The sequence below is a fragment of the Orbicella franksi genome, unplaced genomic scaffold (genome assembly GCF_964199315.1).
Source record: "Orbicella franksi unplaced genomic scaffold, jaOrbFran1.1 SCAFFOLD_51, whole genome shotgun sequence".
Lineage (NCBI taxonomy): Eukaryota > Metazoa > Cnidaria > Anthozoa > Scleractinia > Merulinidae > Orbicella > Orbicella franksi.
Genome location: NW_027671022.1, coordinates 22,018 through 40,988, shown reverse-complemented (window position 1 = coordinate 40,988; position 18,971 = coordinate 22,018). Strand labels below are relative to the sequence as shown.

Genomic DNA, 18,971 nt, shown 5'->3' with positions numbered 1-18,971 from the left:
CGATATGTACCTTACTCCTAAGGTAATCCCCCTCAAGTTATTTTCATATCACATCTCAGATCCCCGGGAGAGTTCAGAAAGAGCCACCAAAACATCCACGCACACGAATGGCAACATTATCCGCCAGAGAACTGGGTACTATGTCTAGAAATAACTTGACAGGGATTAACCTTAAAAATAAAGCCTATACCTGGATTAACTCTTTATTCTTTATCCCCTCTTGTGTTTACTTATTCCTTTCAGTGCATATATATAGACCTTTGATCTTATCTGCATCGGGAGAAAATGGCGTTTCGGGGTCCGACAATCCAGTTCTTGACCTACATCGCACCTCAAGGCCAAGAAATTCTTATGGAGCCAAGCTGATGTAAAATATTAACTTGCGGAGGGCTTGGTTCGCAACATGACCCCAAACGGCTCAAACGCCTCTCTTTTCGGGGACTTCTCCGAGAACTTTTGCGGACATGGAACATTACCACATAAAGGCCCTTTTTTCCCAAGGGCCGTATGAGTAGTACACTCCTGAACACAGCTCTCTTGCTGAGGACCTTATTGCAATTGTGTACGGCTCTTTCAGAGGGTCCTTTCACATCCAGCATGTGACTGCACGGTGATTACATTGTAACAGTTGTTATTGACCAAGGGCTCTTCAACCTCGTCATAATCATGGATAACCGGGCGCATAACCTGCCAAAGGAGAAAGAGAGGGTCTGAGAACTACAGCGAGAAAAACTGAGAGAAGAAAAAACAAACCAAAGTACGCGATGTGTCAGAGTCCAGAAACAAGACTTGTCACGGATTTTTTCAGCCGCAAACAATCGCTCTTTCAGAAATGCGTCTTCAAGAAACTATTGCTGGATTCCAAACCTGATTCATATCACCTAAATAAGCGCATCAAACCTTTTTTCAAGTCCCCTCGTATCATTTTTTTCATCTTCCTCAAGAAATCATGTTTGATTTGCCCGAAAGTGAAAACCTAAGTAAACCTCATCTCTTGATGAAAGATTTTGCAGATTGAACTCAGATTGATTGTACTTGAGTCTTACCAGAAAATCTCTTAAGGGAGGTCCCGATGTTCCGTTCTCACGCCTCCTGAAAGAAAAAGGAAAAAAAAAACACTGGTAAATTACCGAACTGTTAAAAGAAATGTTGGTTCCGATGAGCAAATTACTGCACTATCCTGGTATAACGCAGAGATCGTTCAACTGCTTCTGAATTGGAAACAGACCGAGTTCAGTTTCCCCCACGTTAAAATGTGAGCAATCCCTGAAGTTTGAAGTGGCATGGGCTGAGTGACTAGCAGCAAGATGTGTGGCAAATTCAGAGCGGGAAAGCGCAATAAGCATGCGCGAGTTTTGGCTGTGTGCTAAGCTCCAAGTTTGAAAAAACTGGCAGGATTTCGTTGATCTTTTGAAACAAAAGATCGAGTTACGAACTTTATCTGCTTTCCCAGTCAAGTTTTCCTGGTGAGCAGCAACATTTTAACGTCACTAATGGCAAGCTGGTGTATTGCTTTCCTGGAGAATCAGTTTTTGTTCGGACAAAATTAACCTAAAGAAGGTTTCCGAACCCTTTATTTCCCAACAATATACAAGAAATTTCAGTGCGAAGACACATTTTTGCCACAAACACTCTTTACATATTGCATCCATTCAAGCAAACCAGTGAATATATAAACAAGAGAGCCTCTCAGCAGGCAGGGGGAGACTTCTTTTCTCAACAGTGAAATGCGGAATAACACTTGTGCCCAATTATAAATAAATCAACCGAACGATATCCTCGCGTACCTTATTAGCAGTCTGCTGTTCTTTCTACCATTGCAGCCTGTATTATTACCTGAGCCTGCAAGTAGGGCTAGGGATGCACAGAAAGCTGCGCAGCATGTTTTTAAGCTTCTAATGTGCCAATGTTTCTATTGTAAACTCATTCCCAGGCTTCAATCGTAGTTCCTGGGCCTCTATTTTTCGCCGCAGTCAATCCGTCCCCGGATTGACTGCGGCGACTAAGGAATAGTAGTGTGGGACTCTGCTCAAAAATCAGTCCATTTTGTTTGGTTTCCTGGTATGTTTATTGTTTCAAAACTATTAATATCTCGATCTTGAATGTATTGTAAACTCGGCAAACAAAAATAAAGCTTCTCGGCACTGGTAACTACTGGGACTTTCGAGAAAGGAGCCCCTGGTCACAATCTCTTAAGTTTCTCTACATCTCCAATTGCTCATCAACATCTCCGCCCCAGTCCCCCTTGCGCCAACTACCCACCCCAAAGTAGGCACTCACTACCCCTCACTGGAAATTCACCTCCCTGTCCTCACTGCCCACTCCTGAATGTTTATCCACCTTACCTTCTGTAGCACGTGATAATAATGATTTCTAGAACTACGCCCATTACTGCTCCAGCCACGCTCATCAACACAGTTTTTGTGACACTGTTCTTTGAATTTGTGGGACCTGAGGATGAGTTACCTAAAGGAAGTAACAACAAGCATATAGGAGATATACAATACTATGCTATATCATATGCAATACCATGCTTAACAAATTGACGATTTTTTTCATGCCTCTGTCCTGTTATTGATCATGAATTTCGTCATAACATTGTCAAAGTAGCTGTGGATCCACAAGGCAATAGCCGAGTGGATCCGCAGTCAATCAGCGAGCCGAATCGGTCCCGTCCAAATTTTACTTTCTTCGACATCCCCTCATGCGCTTTTTTACATCGAAAGATTCTCCGGTCAATACAAGTCCAAACATCTAATGACTAAAGTACTTTGAAGGTAATTGAAGATTACTGTACGTTTACTTTGGTTTTTGGTTTTAAATATAATGGGACAAAACAGACTACGTCCGATTCTCGAAATCGTCATAAAGAGCTTACTGTTGACCATCCCTGAAATGAGATCAACAGTGAGAAGAGTATAGGGCATTGAACAACAAGCTCTCGTTCTTCAAAACATAAACTGTTTTCTCTCCTACAATGAACATCTGTAGACTGTGACCACAGTTGTAAGCTCTAGGGGTTTCATGAACGTTTTCAGCAGAAGGACAATTGGTTTTCACAGGCGGGCAAAACTCTTTGAACTGAACTTTTTTTATAAAAAAATCTATCTTCCAGATGTTCAAACCTGGCAGACAAAATTAGCCTCACGGCCCGCCAATATACCTGGCGCGTCATCCTTAATGAAACCACTGAAGCTCCGACAGAAGGTGTCTGTACGCACCTTTAAGAATGCTAGGAGTGAGGCACATGTTGCTGATAGAGCTACACAATCCTGGTTCATTACACAGTTTCATCCATACACGGCAAGAGTTAGACAGTTTCACGGCAGTTATGACTGCACTGCGAGCTGACGTGTCATTCAGTGTTACATTTCCCGAGCCTTGTGAACAGCGGTACAAAATCAGTGTGCTCTTCATGGGACCACTGAAATATTCAGCGTGAGGAATCTATGATGAAAGAGAAAAATGTGACCGGCATATAATCAGTATCTTGTGTACTGTTAAAAAACTGAAGCATTCGATAATGTATTCCCAGCTCTTTGATTGCCTCAGCATGCAGCCATTGGATATCAGCCATTATACCCACACCCTACACCAAAGCCAGTGGAAGGTGCAGTGGCCTGGTGGTTAGAAACGTAGTGCGCTTGTCTCCGGATTAAGAGGTCCAGGTTCAAGCTCTGACCGGGGACATTGCATTGCGTTCTTGAGCAAGACAGTTTACTTTGACAGTGTCTCTCTCCACCCAGGTGTATCAATGGGTATCACCAAATTGTTGGGATAGCCTGGCAGAATTTTGCAATGGAGGAGTATCTCACCCAGGAAAGCGAGGGTGGGGAGGGAGAGTAGGAATACTCGTAGCCACTTTATGCTACAGTCACTGTCACTTGAGTCAGCTGGACTTCATTAATAAGTACCGGCTTTACTTGTCATTGACAAAGATCACATACCCTGCAGGTGATCATCAATCCACGATCACTGCTAACATTAATCCAGTGACTACAGTTCGTAATTAGTGGAGGATCCCTTGGTGCTAGGAAAAATAATGAACAAAAGAATTACCTGTGAAACTATCTGTGAAATTCATCCATCACTGTAGGTCACGCTTAGCACTGAGATTGTAGGGCGTGGCCTATACAGTACAGTGCAAACACCACTTCTTACGAATCTTCCTCAGGAAAGGTGAGACTAATAAGAGATTTTGACGTGATTACATAAACTCAACTGTCAGCTGACAGTTCTTTGTTTTTCTCAACAGATTGCAACAAACAGAGATGGCAGACCTACGCACTTTTCACGAAATTTCCACTACGTGTACATATCGTGTTCCATTAAGAGCTAGCCAAATGCAGGCTAATCACAGTGCTATTCAAGCTTACCGTACCCAAATTCACAGTTAGTCAATTGGAAGCCATGTCTACTGACTTGGTATCCTGAAATATTGAGTCACTGCCCTGAACTTGGCCAAATTTTGTTTCATTTGATTCCACACCAAAAATACAAGGCTAGACCATAACATTATCAAGAACGTCGTGAAATAAAGAGATAGGGTCTCATTTGCAAACTCAAGTTAACTTCACAGTACAATCAAATACTCCAATCTAACATCACCAAAGGAGATTTTCAATTATTTGGAACCTCACGCTCACAATTTTTAGTACAGTGTAGCTTACCTGAGACATCTGTTCTCACTGTACGTTGTGTCGCCTCACTGTAGATACCATATGTGTTTGTGTTTTTCTCTGCATACCGTACCAGTAAGTAGAAATGGTAGCGGGAGAATCCAACCAGGTCATGTATTAGGGCATTAGTTTCTGGCGCTCTCCTAGTCAAGCTCTACAACAGCACCACAGTAGTCACAGACATAAAAATAACACTTTATTAAGATGTTTGAGTCATTAATAACTTAAGTAGTCATGTACGGCCAGGAAATCAATTGGGTTGTCTTATCTGTTGATTTATTATTAGACTAAGTAAATAACTTCATAGTGATTGACTGCAGCAAATTATTAAACGGTGCATGCATTCATAATTAATGTAATAAGCGAATAATCATGTAAAAAAAAAAAAATTAGCAAATGATTTCATGGATTTAGATGAATCAAATTACCCAGCACTCTTCCAGTAAATAGTGCACACTATAAACATTGTATTGTGTGAAACAAATTCCAAGCTGCAAGTACATATATCTGCTAATAAAGTTTTTACCTTATTGTGGTTATCACCATCTTTATGGTACAGAATAGTATACTCCACCTCTATGAGTTGGCGTCGTCTGGCATCTTCCCATGAGACTTTCACAGTATCAGGTGGTGTCACTTCTTTGGCAGCAAGAAAAACTGTAGGTTGTGGGGTTGCTAAGCGAGAAAAAACAGTCTGAATATTAAGAGTTGGTTTAATTTAATTTCTTTTTGAGTCATCATTTCACAGAACACAGGAGACAGTATTATATTCATGCACCTACAATAAGTGCAAAGGGCTGCTGTGCAAAGGGCTGGTGTACACAGGGATTCCATTCAGGGCTAAGCACCAGGAAAATTGACCGGCTGTGAGGATGATTTTTCCCACCTAGTTTGACCATCTAGAAGAAAGTTTTCTTATAAAGAAGTTCACTTCAAAACTTTAATGACACCCCTGTAAACATAAGTTACTTAAGGTGATTCCCTAGTAAAAGAACCCGCCATAGATTTCTGATGAAACTTAGTATGCTGTTGTTACAGGACAAAAAGATATTAAAAACGTAGTATAAAGAGGGGGTCACCATGCTTGTTTTGATGCCACAATGCTGACAAATACGGTTATTTAGGTGACTTTTGGTAGTTTCCGTGCCCAACAAATAAGCTTGATTGTTTTTCAATGCAGCGCGTTATATCACACAGAGTTTGACTTTCTTTGATTATTTATTCATTTACGTCCCAGAAATACCCTGCAATTTTTTATCTTTTAAAAGAAACCTAATTTGGACATGCGCTGTTGAGCTATGTGCGAGTGCTAATGACGCGACAATCATGCGCAGTAGGGATGCGCAATACAATACTAAGGAATCACCTCAATCATCCTTGACAAGCACTGCACCCCCTACACGCATTGACCTACGATTATAAAACTCATTCTTATCCCGTGGTGATTGCATGCTTGGATTAATCAAAGGCAAAAACGTTTGCCTCGAGATCATGGTATACTGTGAATGAGATTCATCAAGTATTTTTCCATTCTGACACTCTGTATATATATTCACTGGGAGTAAGGTCAGTAATAACTTTCATGTGATCTTATGGAATCACAATATACAAATTGTTTTTTGTGAGTTCATAAGTTCACAGGAAAGCCAAAATAATCTCCCCATCATTCGAAAACCCACATGACAGGGCTAGGAATAAAAGTCCCAAGAACTCCAGCTCACCTTCGGACAAGCAGCCCTGCATAAGTCTTAATTTACTTTTCTTTACTTACACCTGTAGTTGGCAGCTGACTTACCTGGGCAAATAAAAAGTTACCTGCCCAACAGGTAAGTCAGAGACTGACTTACATATTAAACTGGTTTTAAGTAACACATCTCTAATGGCTGAGTGTTGGAAGGTGCCTGAAAGTTCAGTGGGAGCCAGGTTAACTGTGCGAGGTAGCCATGACAACATTGTGAGCAACTTACAATAACCTAGCACAGTCCCACTGTGCCTAATTTATACTTACCTAGAGGGAAAGCAGGGATGGGTGGAGCAAAATACTTTACCAAGACCGTAAGCAAAGAGCGACCAGCACAAGCAAAATGACCTCATAGGGAGAGCTGTAAACTGAGCCCTCTAAAAGTCCTGAGTTCACCCCACATTAGTGAAGGAGACAGCTGGCCAGCATTGTCTTGAATTTAACCTAGTCTAAATTGAGCCTCATTTAATAGCCTGTCACTAATAGACACTTACTATAAACTATGCTGTTCAGGACATTGTAGGTGAATTCAACTGGACTACTCATTCTTGACCCAAGAACATTGCTGGCTTCAACAAAGGCAATATAGGGTACTGGAATAAAGGTGCGTGGATAAAATTGATAAAGAATCGACCGGATTTTATACATGAATCGACCTGACTCTGATTCCTGTTGGGGACGTACTCCTTCCCAGAGAGTTACAGAATCCTTCAAGGTACAGTTACGAAGTGGAGTGGATGCATTCTTGCATCTTGCTTTGACAGCATAACTGAGCTGTAATCCACCCTGGTACCAGGGAACTTTCCAGTGAGCATAAGTTTTCAACTCAACATTGTTGATCCATACATCTTCGGGTGGACCAGGAAGATCTACATGTAAGACAACACCAAATATATTATTTCAATATTTCATTCACTTTAATTACAAACTGGTTGAAATATTTAAACATTAGTTAATACATGTATCAGTGCACAGAGTTGAAGCTACCAGCTAGCAGAGCCATTGGTGGGTTAATGACACCACGTGAAAGAATTTAACTTATTGCCAACTGAGATTTTACTAGAAATATTTCATATTTAACACTGACTTGGGTAATTTTGAAGGTGCAGAGCTCAAAAAAAATCGCAGTTCAAGACCAATTTGTTAAAAGAAAATTAAAATAAGCCTTCTTTTGTTAATATATAAATGCTTTTTTCCCTCTCTTTTTTGCATCTCTAAGTATACTATCGCTTTTCATGTCTTAATTATTGAAAGTCTGGCTTGAGTTTTCATTTAAAAAATAATATAAATTATATTATATAAAAGACATTTATTAAGAAAAAAAAAAGTAAAATTGCCACTGCGATTTATCCACTGCACTGATCTGAACTTACCGCCTACTCTCATGGTGACAGACGTGGGTTGAACTCTGTTGCTGGTATTTTCTCTACACACATAAGTTCCATTGTCACTCCAACTGACATTATTGATCAGTAGCTGGATTGTTTTATTGTTTAAGGGCCTGATGAGTTTAGTCAACCTTTGGGTGCCATGATACCAAGAAAACTCAACTTTAGATGAATTCACAACTCTGACAACAGTACAGTTTAGTTGAAGTTTCTCACCCACTCTGATTGTCACATCATTTGGCGTGTACAAATACATTCCTTAAATGTTAATTGAAAGAAATAACTGATGAGTACTATATACATGTATGATCGGTCAAATTTGTAGTAGCCCAGCAGTGTGCCCTTGTTAACAAAATGACAGCCATTTCTTGGCATGTCCGTGAAGAGAAATTAGATAAAGTTTTGAACAGCTAATAGATTATACTAAAACAATTAGATTAGGGGCCTATTAGAAACCAAAAAACTGTGCAAAAAATCGCCGAAAACCGCAAAACCACAACAAAATTTTGTCCAAAACCAAAATAAAAGCCCTCACTGACAAAACTTTGGTAGCCTTCAGAATCTCTCTTCCTGTAATTTCATTTTCATACGTCTAAACTTGGTTTACTTTCCACGTTCTTTCTGCGTATTCCCTCATTAGTGCAGAACACATCACAGTCTAAAAAGCTCGTTTTTTGTGTAAATTGGCTCCACAGACCTACAGCAATGTAAAACTAGAAACAAATTGCATGATTAACTGATTTTAGGTGATTTCTGTTTAAAAGAAACACCATGATTCTGAAGTCACTTTTTGATTGCCATTGTCAGAATTTTCATTCGTGTAGGCAGAATGGCAGCCTCATTTTACAACCAAACTACTTTATTTTACAACCAAATAGTCTCTCCTTTGCCTTTATTCCAGGTGAACAGAACGAGTGAGCGTAATGTTATTCCCGCAACAAAACTCGCAATTGAGGAATAGAAACTCAATGGTTTAAAGTCTAAGGTCAAAGTCTACAAGACATTATCCCAGCCATATGATATTTGAAAAATAGTCTATTGTTTTGATGTTAACCAGAAAAACTGACAAATGCATTGGGCAGAAAAATCCGAAAATCTGCCATCATTGTTGAGAAAAACTGAAAACCAAAGACTAAACTGGAGAAAACCCGCAAACCACACAAGACACCAAAACCGAAAAACCGCAGTTTTTAAGTGTGGAAACCACACCAAAAACTGGCCAAATCCACAAAACCGAAACATCCCGATGTCCCCCTCATATAAGCCTTTTGTAATCCTGCATCACATTTAAGTTTGGATCACTTTGGGAAGGGACTAGTCTGTATTTCACTGTATACAGTCGCGATATATAAGCGTTTTGTAGTCGTCCATTTAAATTTTATGTTTGGTCACTTATGATTTGTTAAGTAAATATTTATTCCATGGATAATAATATACATGAAAAAATTACTCGATTCTGATTGGCTGAGAGCAGTGCAGTTCAAGTGTAACACCAGTGCAAAAAGTGTAACACTGGTGCAAAAAGTGTAACACTAGTGCAAATTACACATCGTAATTCTGAGTTATGATTGGCTGAAAGACAAAAGGAAATTTTCTAAGCCAATGATATCACATAAGATGATGATGAAAATTTTGTGCGGAAACTTTGAAAAAAGTTTTCTCAAATGAGAAAAAGTGGCTTTAAGAAAGATCTTCCGGCACTTCCTCCAAGCGAATTTTATCATGTTTATACTATAAAAAGTAATCATACAGTTTTCCTCGTTCAATTTGGAATTAATTTGCACTTGTGAGTTTTTCAAAAAGCTGAAATTGCACTCGCCAAAGCGGCTCATGTAATTTCAGCTTTTTGAAAAACTCACTCATGCAAATTAATTCCAAATTGAACTCAAAACCGTATGATTACCTAAAGTAATGTTGGCTGCTTATCATGAAAATCCCAAATACTGTGCTCTTGACCTTCTCTGTTGTCACTAAAACATTCTGTGGGCCCGTTCAAATGTACATCATTCCACTGGTATATAGCATTTCTACATGCAGTTTGTATTTTACTCTACATGTTCATTTAAAAACTCCGAATCGCAGTAATAATTTTTGTGTTAATAATAATAATTCATCCAAAAAACGGTTCAACGGAAATTAAACACTAAGACGTGTGAATTCAGAAATAACAATTGCGATAATTAATTACCACACTGAAATACAATGAAAACGACTTCGGAATATGATTAAGCTTAAGCTTAAAAGACTGTACCACCAGTCAAAGCGACATCGCTTAATACATATTACAATTATTAACCGCACGGCCATGGGCCGAGCGCGGTTCATGTTCTACCCTTGGTTTATTATTTTTTTTATTTTTTTTTTGTCGGAGACCAGACGCAGATCTCCACTCGGCCAACTTTGAATTACGCAATCTGTAATGTTTACTCGCCAAACCTTGTTTCTTCAGGGTCAACAGAAATCTCAGATTACAAAATCACGCCGAACCTACACGTTGCAAAAAAAATCGCTTCAAAACCCTGACATCGAAGCGATATATCACTTTAGCGTTAATAGCTACCACACATCGGCAGAAGGTAAATCTATTCCTTAACAATCCAGCTTTATCGTGCTAAAATTTCCGCGAAATTGAACAAAACCAGAATTAATTAGAGTTTTTTTTGTGACCTCACTCCCCAGACTTGACCTAACGAAGGGAGCAACGGTCGCCCATAGCAACCGAAAAACACGAACATAACAAAGCCGAACGTTTCGGCCAAAAATCTCCAGAATTATCGCCTGAGAGCTTAAACTTGAATGGGAACATCTTTTTCGAACTTTTTTCAACTCATTTAGATGAAAGAATGGCCTCGGCGGGCTACAAAAATGACCAAGAGAAAAAAATAGAACAAGACAGCAGAACAAACCGATAATATTTCACCGCGTGGCTTTCGGCACGAAAACGAAAATATAGCTTACTTCTGGATAAATTCAGCCCTAGAAGCCACCAACTGGTCCCATATTACTTTCTGTATCCTTACAAATGTCCTGACTTCCATCTCCGAAAGATTTTGCCCCAATTTTGAGCAAATAACAGGGGCACCCAACGACCGTTTTCTCTCAAATGCTTTTAAATGCTGTTTTAGGTTATCTGGAGTAGTTTTAAAGCTCTGTAGGTTAATTTTAGGTTGCGCTAAAAAATTTTGTCTGTTCGGTTATTCTAGGGAAACTTGAATATTCTCGAATTTATTAGGGCTTTTTCGTCCATTCCCCGAAAACCTTAGGTCTTATCGCCTTTCCGAAAATGATAGCTGACCTTTTTTCGGTACCTAAAACGACATTTTTTACAATTCGGAAACAACAGACATTAAATTTCTCATATCACGAAAGTTCGAGGTGACAATTCTCTTCAGAAAATCAGAGGGGATTAAAGGCCTTCCGAACAAATAATTTACCGAAACGATCCGTTGGGTGCCCCTGAAATAAACATTTCGCCAACAGCGACCACCATTACGGTGGCTTCCATACTAAAATAGCTAGCTTGACAAAATTCTCCCGAGGGGGGAGGATGTGACGAAAAGAGCTAAAAAATAGTCTGTAATTGGCTAATGATGAGATCTTCCCACTGTCCAAATTTGGTGAGAATCGAAAGTAACGCCAATTTTCTGTCACGTTTTCAATCTGTAGCCACTGGAGTAACCAAAATCGATACATCGGTCGGGATAGAGTTTCATTATTAAATTACATGACTTGTGTGACTACTTTGCTAGCCCTTTACTCATGGAAAACACCAATCAAATTTAATCATGTCTTTAAAGAAAGAAAGTTGTTGTTAATAATGTTATTATCGTGTGGTTCATATCGTTCATGACCATACATATCCCGAAGAAAGTTCTAGATTAGGACCATTACGTTATCGGAGATTTGTTAACGGCTACCACTGATGGTGCAGTAATACAGTTTGTGTTGATCAAGTGATGTGATGTCTACAGTAGGAAAAGAATCATCAGTGACTGCTTTGAAATGTGCATTACATTCCGACGGTAGTGCTAAGCAAACAGTTAAATTTTAAAAGCGCGGTTATAAGATCTAACAGATCTTCTTGTTAATAAATTAGCCTCGAGTGAAATTCAAATGCACATGGATTTGATCGACAAAAATCGTAAAGAACTAACAAGTCAGATCTCACCAAGCCATTTCATTCATAATTGATAATTAAGCCGTACCTGACGAGAAGTTGTTTTGGTGTTTTATAATGCCCACTTCCTCTGAGCCGGGAACATGTTGAGTCCCGCAAATTATGGAACAATGGAAGAACAGCGAAAACAGATGCACAACTCGCAGAACAATCCAAGATTGCAGCCGTTTACGAGCCATATTCCATGTTCAAATAGCACATAACCTCTATGCATAACTGTAATATTTCCTGGAACAGGCCGTTGCTATAGTTGACTGAGCAATTTGCATCTGATCTCGTGAACACGCAATGGTTCATTCGTTCCACAGATTGATAAATCACCGTCCAAAGTTTACATAAACTTGACGTTTTGCTCTAGAATAGCCCATCTTGTGCGTCCTCAGCACACCACCGCTTTCGTTCTACTTCAACGCACAAAAAATATCGATTTCCACCATCGAAACTTTCAGTTTCTAGAATTGTTGACATTATTTTATGCAAATATTCCACGTGAAGAAAACGTTCACACCGCGCCGCCATTTTGAATCTCTGCGCGGTGGGGAACTTGTATTACTCTCGTTCTTAAAAATTCCTGGGAAGACTGGATTTAGTTGTCTCGAGCGCGGGAAAATGACGTCATAAAAGCTAGAATGGCGTGACAATGAAGCTTACTTGACGCAATTTTGATTACAATACAACTCCAGGTAAGCATGAATAATACACACCATGGAATTTTTATTTTTATTTTTAACTTGGGGTGATAGTGGACTACGACCATTGGCCATCGTTTCTCGCGCTTTGGAAGCTACAGTCGAACCTCCTTCAGGAGATGGCCACTTTTTCTTTGGTCGTTTGTTTTAGGTTAAAGCACACGACGTCACGGTGTTGTCGCTTTGAGAGCTACCGTGTGCTAATTAAAAGGATGAATAGCTATGTAAATACGCGCAGAAAAATAGACATCTAACATCATCATCATCATCATCATCATTATCATCATCATCGTCGTCATCATTATCACAACATGGTGTTATGACACCAATAGTGCGAGAGACATCTTACTGAAGCATGAGTAATAATGATTGCGCGTTTAACCGGTTGTCTACTAATTCTCTCTTTGTTCCCGGAGGATTCCTAAGGAAATGAGAGGAGGGTAGAAAGAGAAGAAGGGTGTGTTTTCTTCCTTTCTCTCCGGGCTTCAAACTGCTAGCCTACAGGGTCAATGCAGTACGGGAGAGGCCTCTGTGGAGGATAGAAACTTATTCTGATGTTTAATTGACCAATTTAGATCTGAAATGCAATACAGTGAAACCTCGATTTAACGAAACACTATATAACGAAGTCCTCGGTATAACGAACGATATTCTTCGCCCCAGTATGAGGGAAATATACGGAAAAGAAGCTCGATACAACGACATCTCGTTGTATCGTACATATTTTGCCAGACCCTTGGCCCTTTGTTAAATCGAGATTCCACTGTACCCTTCTTGTTTTAGTTGGACTGTGGCGATGGATGATGTGTCGACTTTTAAGGGTGCTGCTGAACGTTCATTTGGCCACGAAGAGGAGAGAGAGAATGAGGAGGCGGAGCACTCCATCGCAGATGATTTTGGCAGTTACGATTGTTTCATGCAGCCTTTTGACTCTCCTGACGAAAGAGATGAGCAAACAAAGGGGTTGGAAATGGAGTGTTTCGATGAAATGGACAAGAACAACTTCGATCATAAGGTAGCTGCTCGATTTTTTTTTTTTAATAATGTATAGGAACCCCGCCCCGAGGTTCAATCCCTTACCATTTTGTATCCACTTTGGCATAAAAGGTAACCCTTTCGTACTTCTTTTATAAAAAAAAAGTAGCTCTTTCACATACCGACTTAAAAACGCTGCATCCCTCTCTACACCCCTGGAATGAACTGAATAAACAGTATTACTGATCGAGAACATAAGCATTACCAGAAGAGATGTTAACCAAAGAACGAGTATCATTTATTCAGTTGCTGTCCATGTTATACCTAAATGACAGATTTCCCTACCCTTTCATTCGCCTCAACTTGTGAAATCTTTATTCTTTATATACCTTAAGTCTCAAAAAGGTACCTCTCTCGGGCGGCGCCTCCCCGTAATGGCTTTTATAGGAAGCACCCCCATCCCCCCCCGGAACACCGGTCGAACACTGTACTATTGTTTACAGAAGACTTGTGCTGCATCGAACTCAACTGTGTTTTACCAAGTCTGGTCACCACTCTGAATGGATATAGTTTAGGGATGTTATAGCATGACATCACTGACGGGTCACTAAGGACTGAGATATTAATTGAATCTTAGCCCCTGTCCACACTCGGTTCTCGGTTTAAGGTGGCCGAACACAATTTTCGTGCGCGCAAGTATTGCAAAGACAATTATGGCGTCGATACAGCAATCATTTTATTTCAATGACCGCGCAATAAATTCTATATTTCTTCACAATCAAGGGCCTCTTTACAAGGATGGAGGATTACCCGGCCCTAGTAAACTGGTTAACCCTAGCTGGAGGGCAAAAGATTGCTCGGGTTTATAAGCGGAATTTCACAGGACAACTTAATGCGCGGTTACACTCAAAGGGACTGGAAACAATTAGAAGGTTAACTCGGGTAGGCTTGTTAATCCTACCTGGAGTGTTTACAAGGGGAAAAAGTTAACCAGCCTGCCAGGGTAACCCTAGCACGCAGATAGGGTAACCCGCCTACCCGGGTAACTCTAGCTGCCTTGTAAACACGACGAAGAAAACAAAGAGGAAATGTGTGAGTGCTAAGGTAACCCGCTTGCTAGGGCAACCTTCTCTCCTTGTAAACAGGCCCTAAATTAAACACAGCGTCCTGATGGTGACGTTGCAAAGAACCCAGCAACTCGCACATTTTTCTTTGTTACCGAAAGAACCCAGTTAAATGCAGCCCATGCGTAGTAAGTCAAAAAATTGCGATTGAATGTGGAATAGCTTTCTCGGAAGCACCCAATGAGTTTCACGAAATTTGTCACAAAAAATACCTTACGAATTAATGACTAGATTTTCTGCCAATAAACAAAACCGATTTTAAAGGCCTGTTTATATTTATTCCTGTTGCCATAGCAACGGCACATACGTCAGCTTAACGATCTAAATCCGAAGTTTGTGTCAAGTTACCTTGCGTGTTGCCACTTTGGCGACCAAAGGATCACGGGTTTTAGAGAAAAAGGTGAATGAAACACAGGCATAAAAAAACTTTGTTCAGCCACCTTAAAACGCATGCATTCTGATGTGTTTTCGCCTACCGTCCACACTAAAACGATCGAAAACGCTAATCGTTTTTATCGAAAACCGGCATATGTTTGAAAAGGCTGGTCCAGGGTGGAAAAATCAGAAACAACTAGCCCTATAGAGTATTCTTGGGTTGCACGTGACGTCATCATTTTCGAAAATCTAAAGCTAATGAGCCACCAAATTTATTATCCTGATCAGGCATAGGAGGAGGTAAGTTTACATCTGTTAACACGTTTTCAGCCCAATAGCTTGCTTCGTTTGAAAACAGGCACATCGTGAACTTCAGAGTTATGGTGGTGCGTGACATAAATCTATGAACGCGTTTGTCGAAAAATATATACTTATCTCGTGATTTTTAGCCTTTTTAGAAGTTAAAGTATTAGGAAATTTATGTGCTATTCAATATCTTTGCTTGATCAGTTCAGATAATAGGTCGCCTTGATAGCCAAAGTAAGTTTCAGATGTTTACACTATTTTCCGGCCGCCATGTTGGTGTCCCACGGAGGTACACCAACATGGCGGCCCTATGATGTGAATTATATATGAAATAATTCATATTTGAACTGCGGTAGATGAAAGTGATAAATGATCATCGCAGTTAATTTTCCAATTTAAGCAACTGGAAAGAAGAAGCCTGAAAAAAATCAGGTTTTCAACGGGATTCGAACCCGTGACCTCCGCGATACCGGTGCGATGCTCTACCAACTGAGCTATGAAGCCACACATTGGGAGCGAGGTCAATTTATTGAGTTCATATCTTCCCGTGAGGAGTGAAATGATGTGAAGTATATATGAAATAATTCATATTTGAACTGCGGTAGATGAAAGTGATGAATGATCATCGCAGTAAATTTTCCAATATAAGCAATTGGAAAGAAGAAGCCTGAAAAAAATCCCGTCGAATCCCGTTGAAGCCCTGATTTTTTTTTCAGGCTTCTTCTTTCCAATTGCTTAAATTGGAAAAATTTACTGCGATGATCATTTATCACCTTCATGGCGGCTCTATACTGGGCTCTGTAAATTTGTGCAAAATATTTCGACGAATATTTATTATTTTTTTGTTGTTATTATTTTTTATCACTTTTCTTTTGTTGTGATCGAGGAAAATCATATGAAAACTGGCTTAGTGAGCATTAATGTCGAAAAGGATTACCCAACTCAGCGAAAAATCTGTAGCCGGCGAACCTACATGGAAACAGTCTTAAAATATCGCTGACCGACGCTTCTAATTCAAATATATGTCGCTCCTTATACGTCCTTATTGCTTTTGCGCCACGCTATGCAAAACCTAATTGTACGATTTCCTTGTCTTGATTAACAAGACATATTTGTGATTTGGCCTTGCAGGGCCGAAATGGAGGTGACGACGAAAAGAGAGAGACAAATCTTCCAGAAGATCTCTTAGCCGAGATGGATTTGGCATCCAGAGAAAAGAGCTACCGTCGCCATTTCATCAAATTACAAAGTCTGGTTGTAGAAAAAATAAAAGAAGTAGAGGAAGTCACCGCAGAGAAAGAAGAACTGGAGCGTAGCGTTCAGACTGCTCTTCAAAAGCTTTGGACGAAAGAGGAAGAACTGCATTGCCAACGAGCGTCCTTCTTTGAACGGGAAAAATGCTTCATTGAGAACTTGAGAGGGAATCTATACATTCGGAGGAGCTTGAAATTCAGGTTCAGAACCTGACAAAAAAGAAGGACAAGTTGCAAGAGCAGGTGTTTCAACTAGAAAAACAGTCGCTGATGGTGAATCTGAGCCGTTTCCCGAACGATGCACAGAACGCGTCTTAATTTGTCCAGCCGCATCGCGGCATGTTTTTCACCCAAACCTTATCTGCCTACATTTTGGATGGAACCGCCTACTCAAAAAACAACTGACAACCCTGCGGTACTCAGTTGTTGATGTTGTCATGTATTTAAACTGGCTTAGTCATTACAGCAGGAAAACCTTGTGACACTACATGTACAAGTTCATTTGACATGTGTAAACAGTGCCGAGTTCAGGGAGTTAAAAATCACATGGGACATTGCACAAAACAGGGCTAAATTGAGAGACTGTTGTTGTGTTATGTCCCATTAGGACTAAGAGCTAAATAGATAATTATTATTAGAGGATAAAGTAAGTAGGTAAACAACATTCTGCCATACATCTCCCACTTAAAAATTGTAACGACTTGTTATGTCTACCTTCTCACTTGTAGCAATTCAACTCCCAGGTTCTGACATTTGAAAACAGCATTCCAACCGAAAGGAATAAAACTAAGCATAAGACCCCAGTACGCATTGCGGATCTATTTTTATAATTGTCTGTCAACTGCTTTAAGTAGAACGGTCCATCGCTTCATCGATTTCTGGATATTACTTTCTCTTCTTTCGTCATGGTTTAAAAATATACGTTTTTTTTTAGCCAATCTACCAACGCAAATTTACCAACGGCTTTATAATTAATTTCTGGTCATTTCAGGTTGTGTTTTTCAAATTCATTGGGATTGATGCAACCGAGAAATACAATAAACTTACTAACAGTAATGCTTTCGTGTATCATTGAAAATATTTATTTCCTAACGAACTTTAATTCTCAATTCGCTTTGATTCCAAAGTTTTACTCGCAGGTGTGAGAGCAAATATCATCTCTTTCTAAGGAAACAAGACCCATGGATGACAGATTAGCTATATAGCGTTTTGTAAAGAGCATGGTAATTCTAAGTAATAAGAAAACAACAAGAAAAGAAAGCTTAATAGCTTGATTAGTGTAAATACTTTGAGAGTAAATTATGAGTAACTGAAACCGCCGAGAAAAATGCCAGTTGTGGAAGGAATATGAGAGAAATGGTTAAAACTACTGAACACACAAAGGGCGGACTTATTGAAGCACCTTCTAGGCTGCGGTTACGGAAATTATATGAAGCCGCGGAGCTCTGGTCGATTGCTTTGTGAATCAACAGAAATCAATTTTAAAACGTAGCGAAAGAGGCGCTAGCAAATTATAAAAGTCAGTTAATTTCGATCTTTAACTTTTAACAAGCAAAAATTCCACGTGGTCAGGAGTAGGTACGAAAAGTATGCATATATACGAGCCAAGTGATCAGCCAGGCCGGTGCTTATCCTGAGCTGGTTTCTGTAGCATGAAGCGACAAGCAGAATTTCTACTCCCCCTTGGTTGGGATGCTAGTCCATCGCAGGATTAGCCCCCAGCATTAAATTCGCGCCGTAATCCATTTATACACTCGGGTTGAGAGAGGAAGCATGAGAGTCAAGTGTCCAGCGCCCATTTTCACAACACAATGACCCTAGCTAAGACTCGGACACGGACCGCTCAATCCGAAGACGAGCTGGCTAACCACAAGGTCTCCACAAGGCCCGGGGAAGAAAGGAATTTTAAAATCGAAAGGACTCAAAAATGATTCGCGACTGTAGCGAAGAACATGAAAAGTTACATCAACCATTTCTGCTGCGCATGTCATTGCTTACATTATAGGAATATTGCCGACCTCTGTTTATGAAGAGGGGGGTGAATAGGGGTATGGAAATCCGCCAATCCGTGTCTTTTTTTTTCTCCAAATCCGTTGATCCGCCAATATTCTTGTTCAGATCCGAAACCACAACCACATCCGGAAACATAAGTGTAAAAGTTCAAAGGTAAACTGGTCCTGAAATGTGAATACCAATGTTAATTTCGCACAAATGGTGAAAAAGGCAATTAGCTTGATGACTCTAACACAGTACAATTCCAATAA

At 39.9% G+C, this 18,971-nt stretch overlaps 1 protein-coding gene across 3 annotated transcripts; it reads right to left on the bottom strand.

Annotated features, from left to right (window-relative positions):
- Positions 1-572: 572 nt before the first annotated feature.
- On the bottom strand, positions 573-17,474 carry LOC145476855 (uncharacterized). Of its 3 annotated transcripts, none has more exons than XM_081455448.1 (10): positions 12,014-17,474; positions 7,794-8,066; positions 7,077-7,289; positions 5,206-5,354; positions 4,671-4,833; positions 3,948-4,030; positions 3,222-3,447; positions 2,346-2,466; positions 1,047-1,092; positions 573-687 (listed from the first exon to the last, which is right to left on the bottom strand). In XM_081455448.1, exons 1-10 carry the CDS (start codon positions 12,162-12,164, stop codon positions 574-576), a joined length of 1,539 nt encoding a protein of 512 aa, XP_081311574.1. In that variant the 5' UTR covers positions 12,165-17,474; the 3' UTR covers position 573. The 3 variants fall into 3 exon arrangements, with proteins under 3 accessions (XP_081311574.1, XP_081311572.1, XP_081311573.1); XM_081455446.1 differs by having other exon boundaries at positions 6,915-7,289; positions 12,014-17,473; XM_081455447.1 differs by lacking the exon at positions 12,014-17,474 and adding an exon at positions 8,416-11,301 and having other exon boundaries at positions 6,915-7,289.
- Positions 17,475-18,971: the final 1,497 nt, after the last annotated feature.

Excerpts from the sequence above, each read along its gene's own strand:
- LOC145476855 (XM_081455446.1), bottom strand. The coding sequence starts at position 12,164 with ATGGCTCGTAAACGGCTGCAATCTTGGATTGTTCTGCGAGTTGTGCAT. Across the intron at positions 4,834-5,205 it reads ATGGTGATAACCACAATAAG|AGCTTGACTAGGAGAGCGCC; the intron begins GTAAAAACTTTA and ends GTGCTGTTGTAG. Across the intron at positions 4,031-4,670 it reads AGTGAGAACAGATGTCTCAG|CACCAAGGGATCCTCCACTA; the intron begins GTAAGCTACACT and ends TATTTTTCCTAG.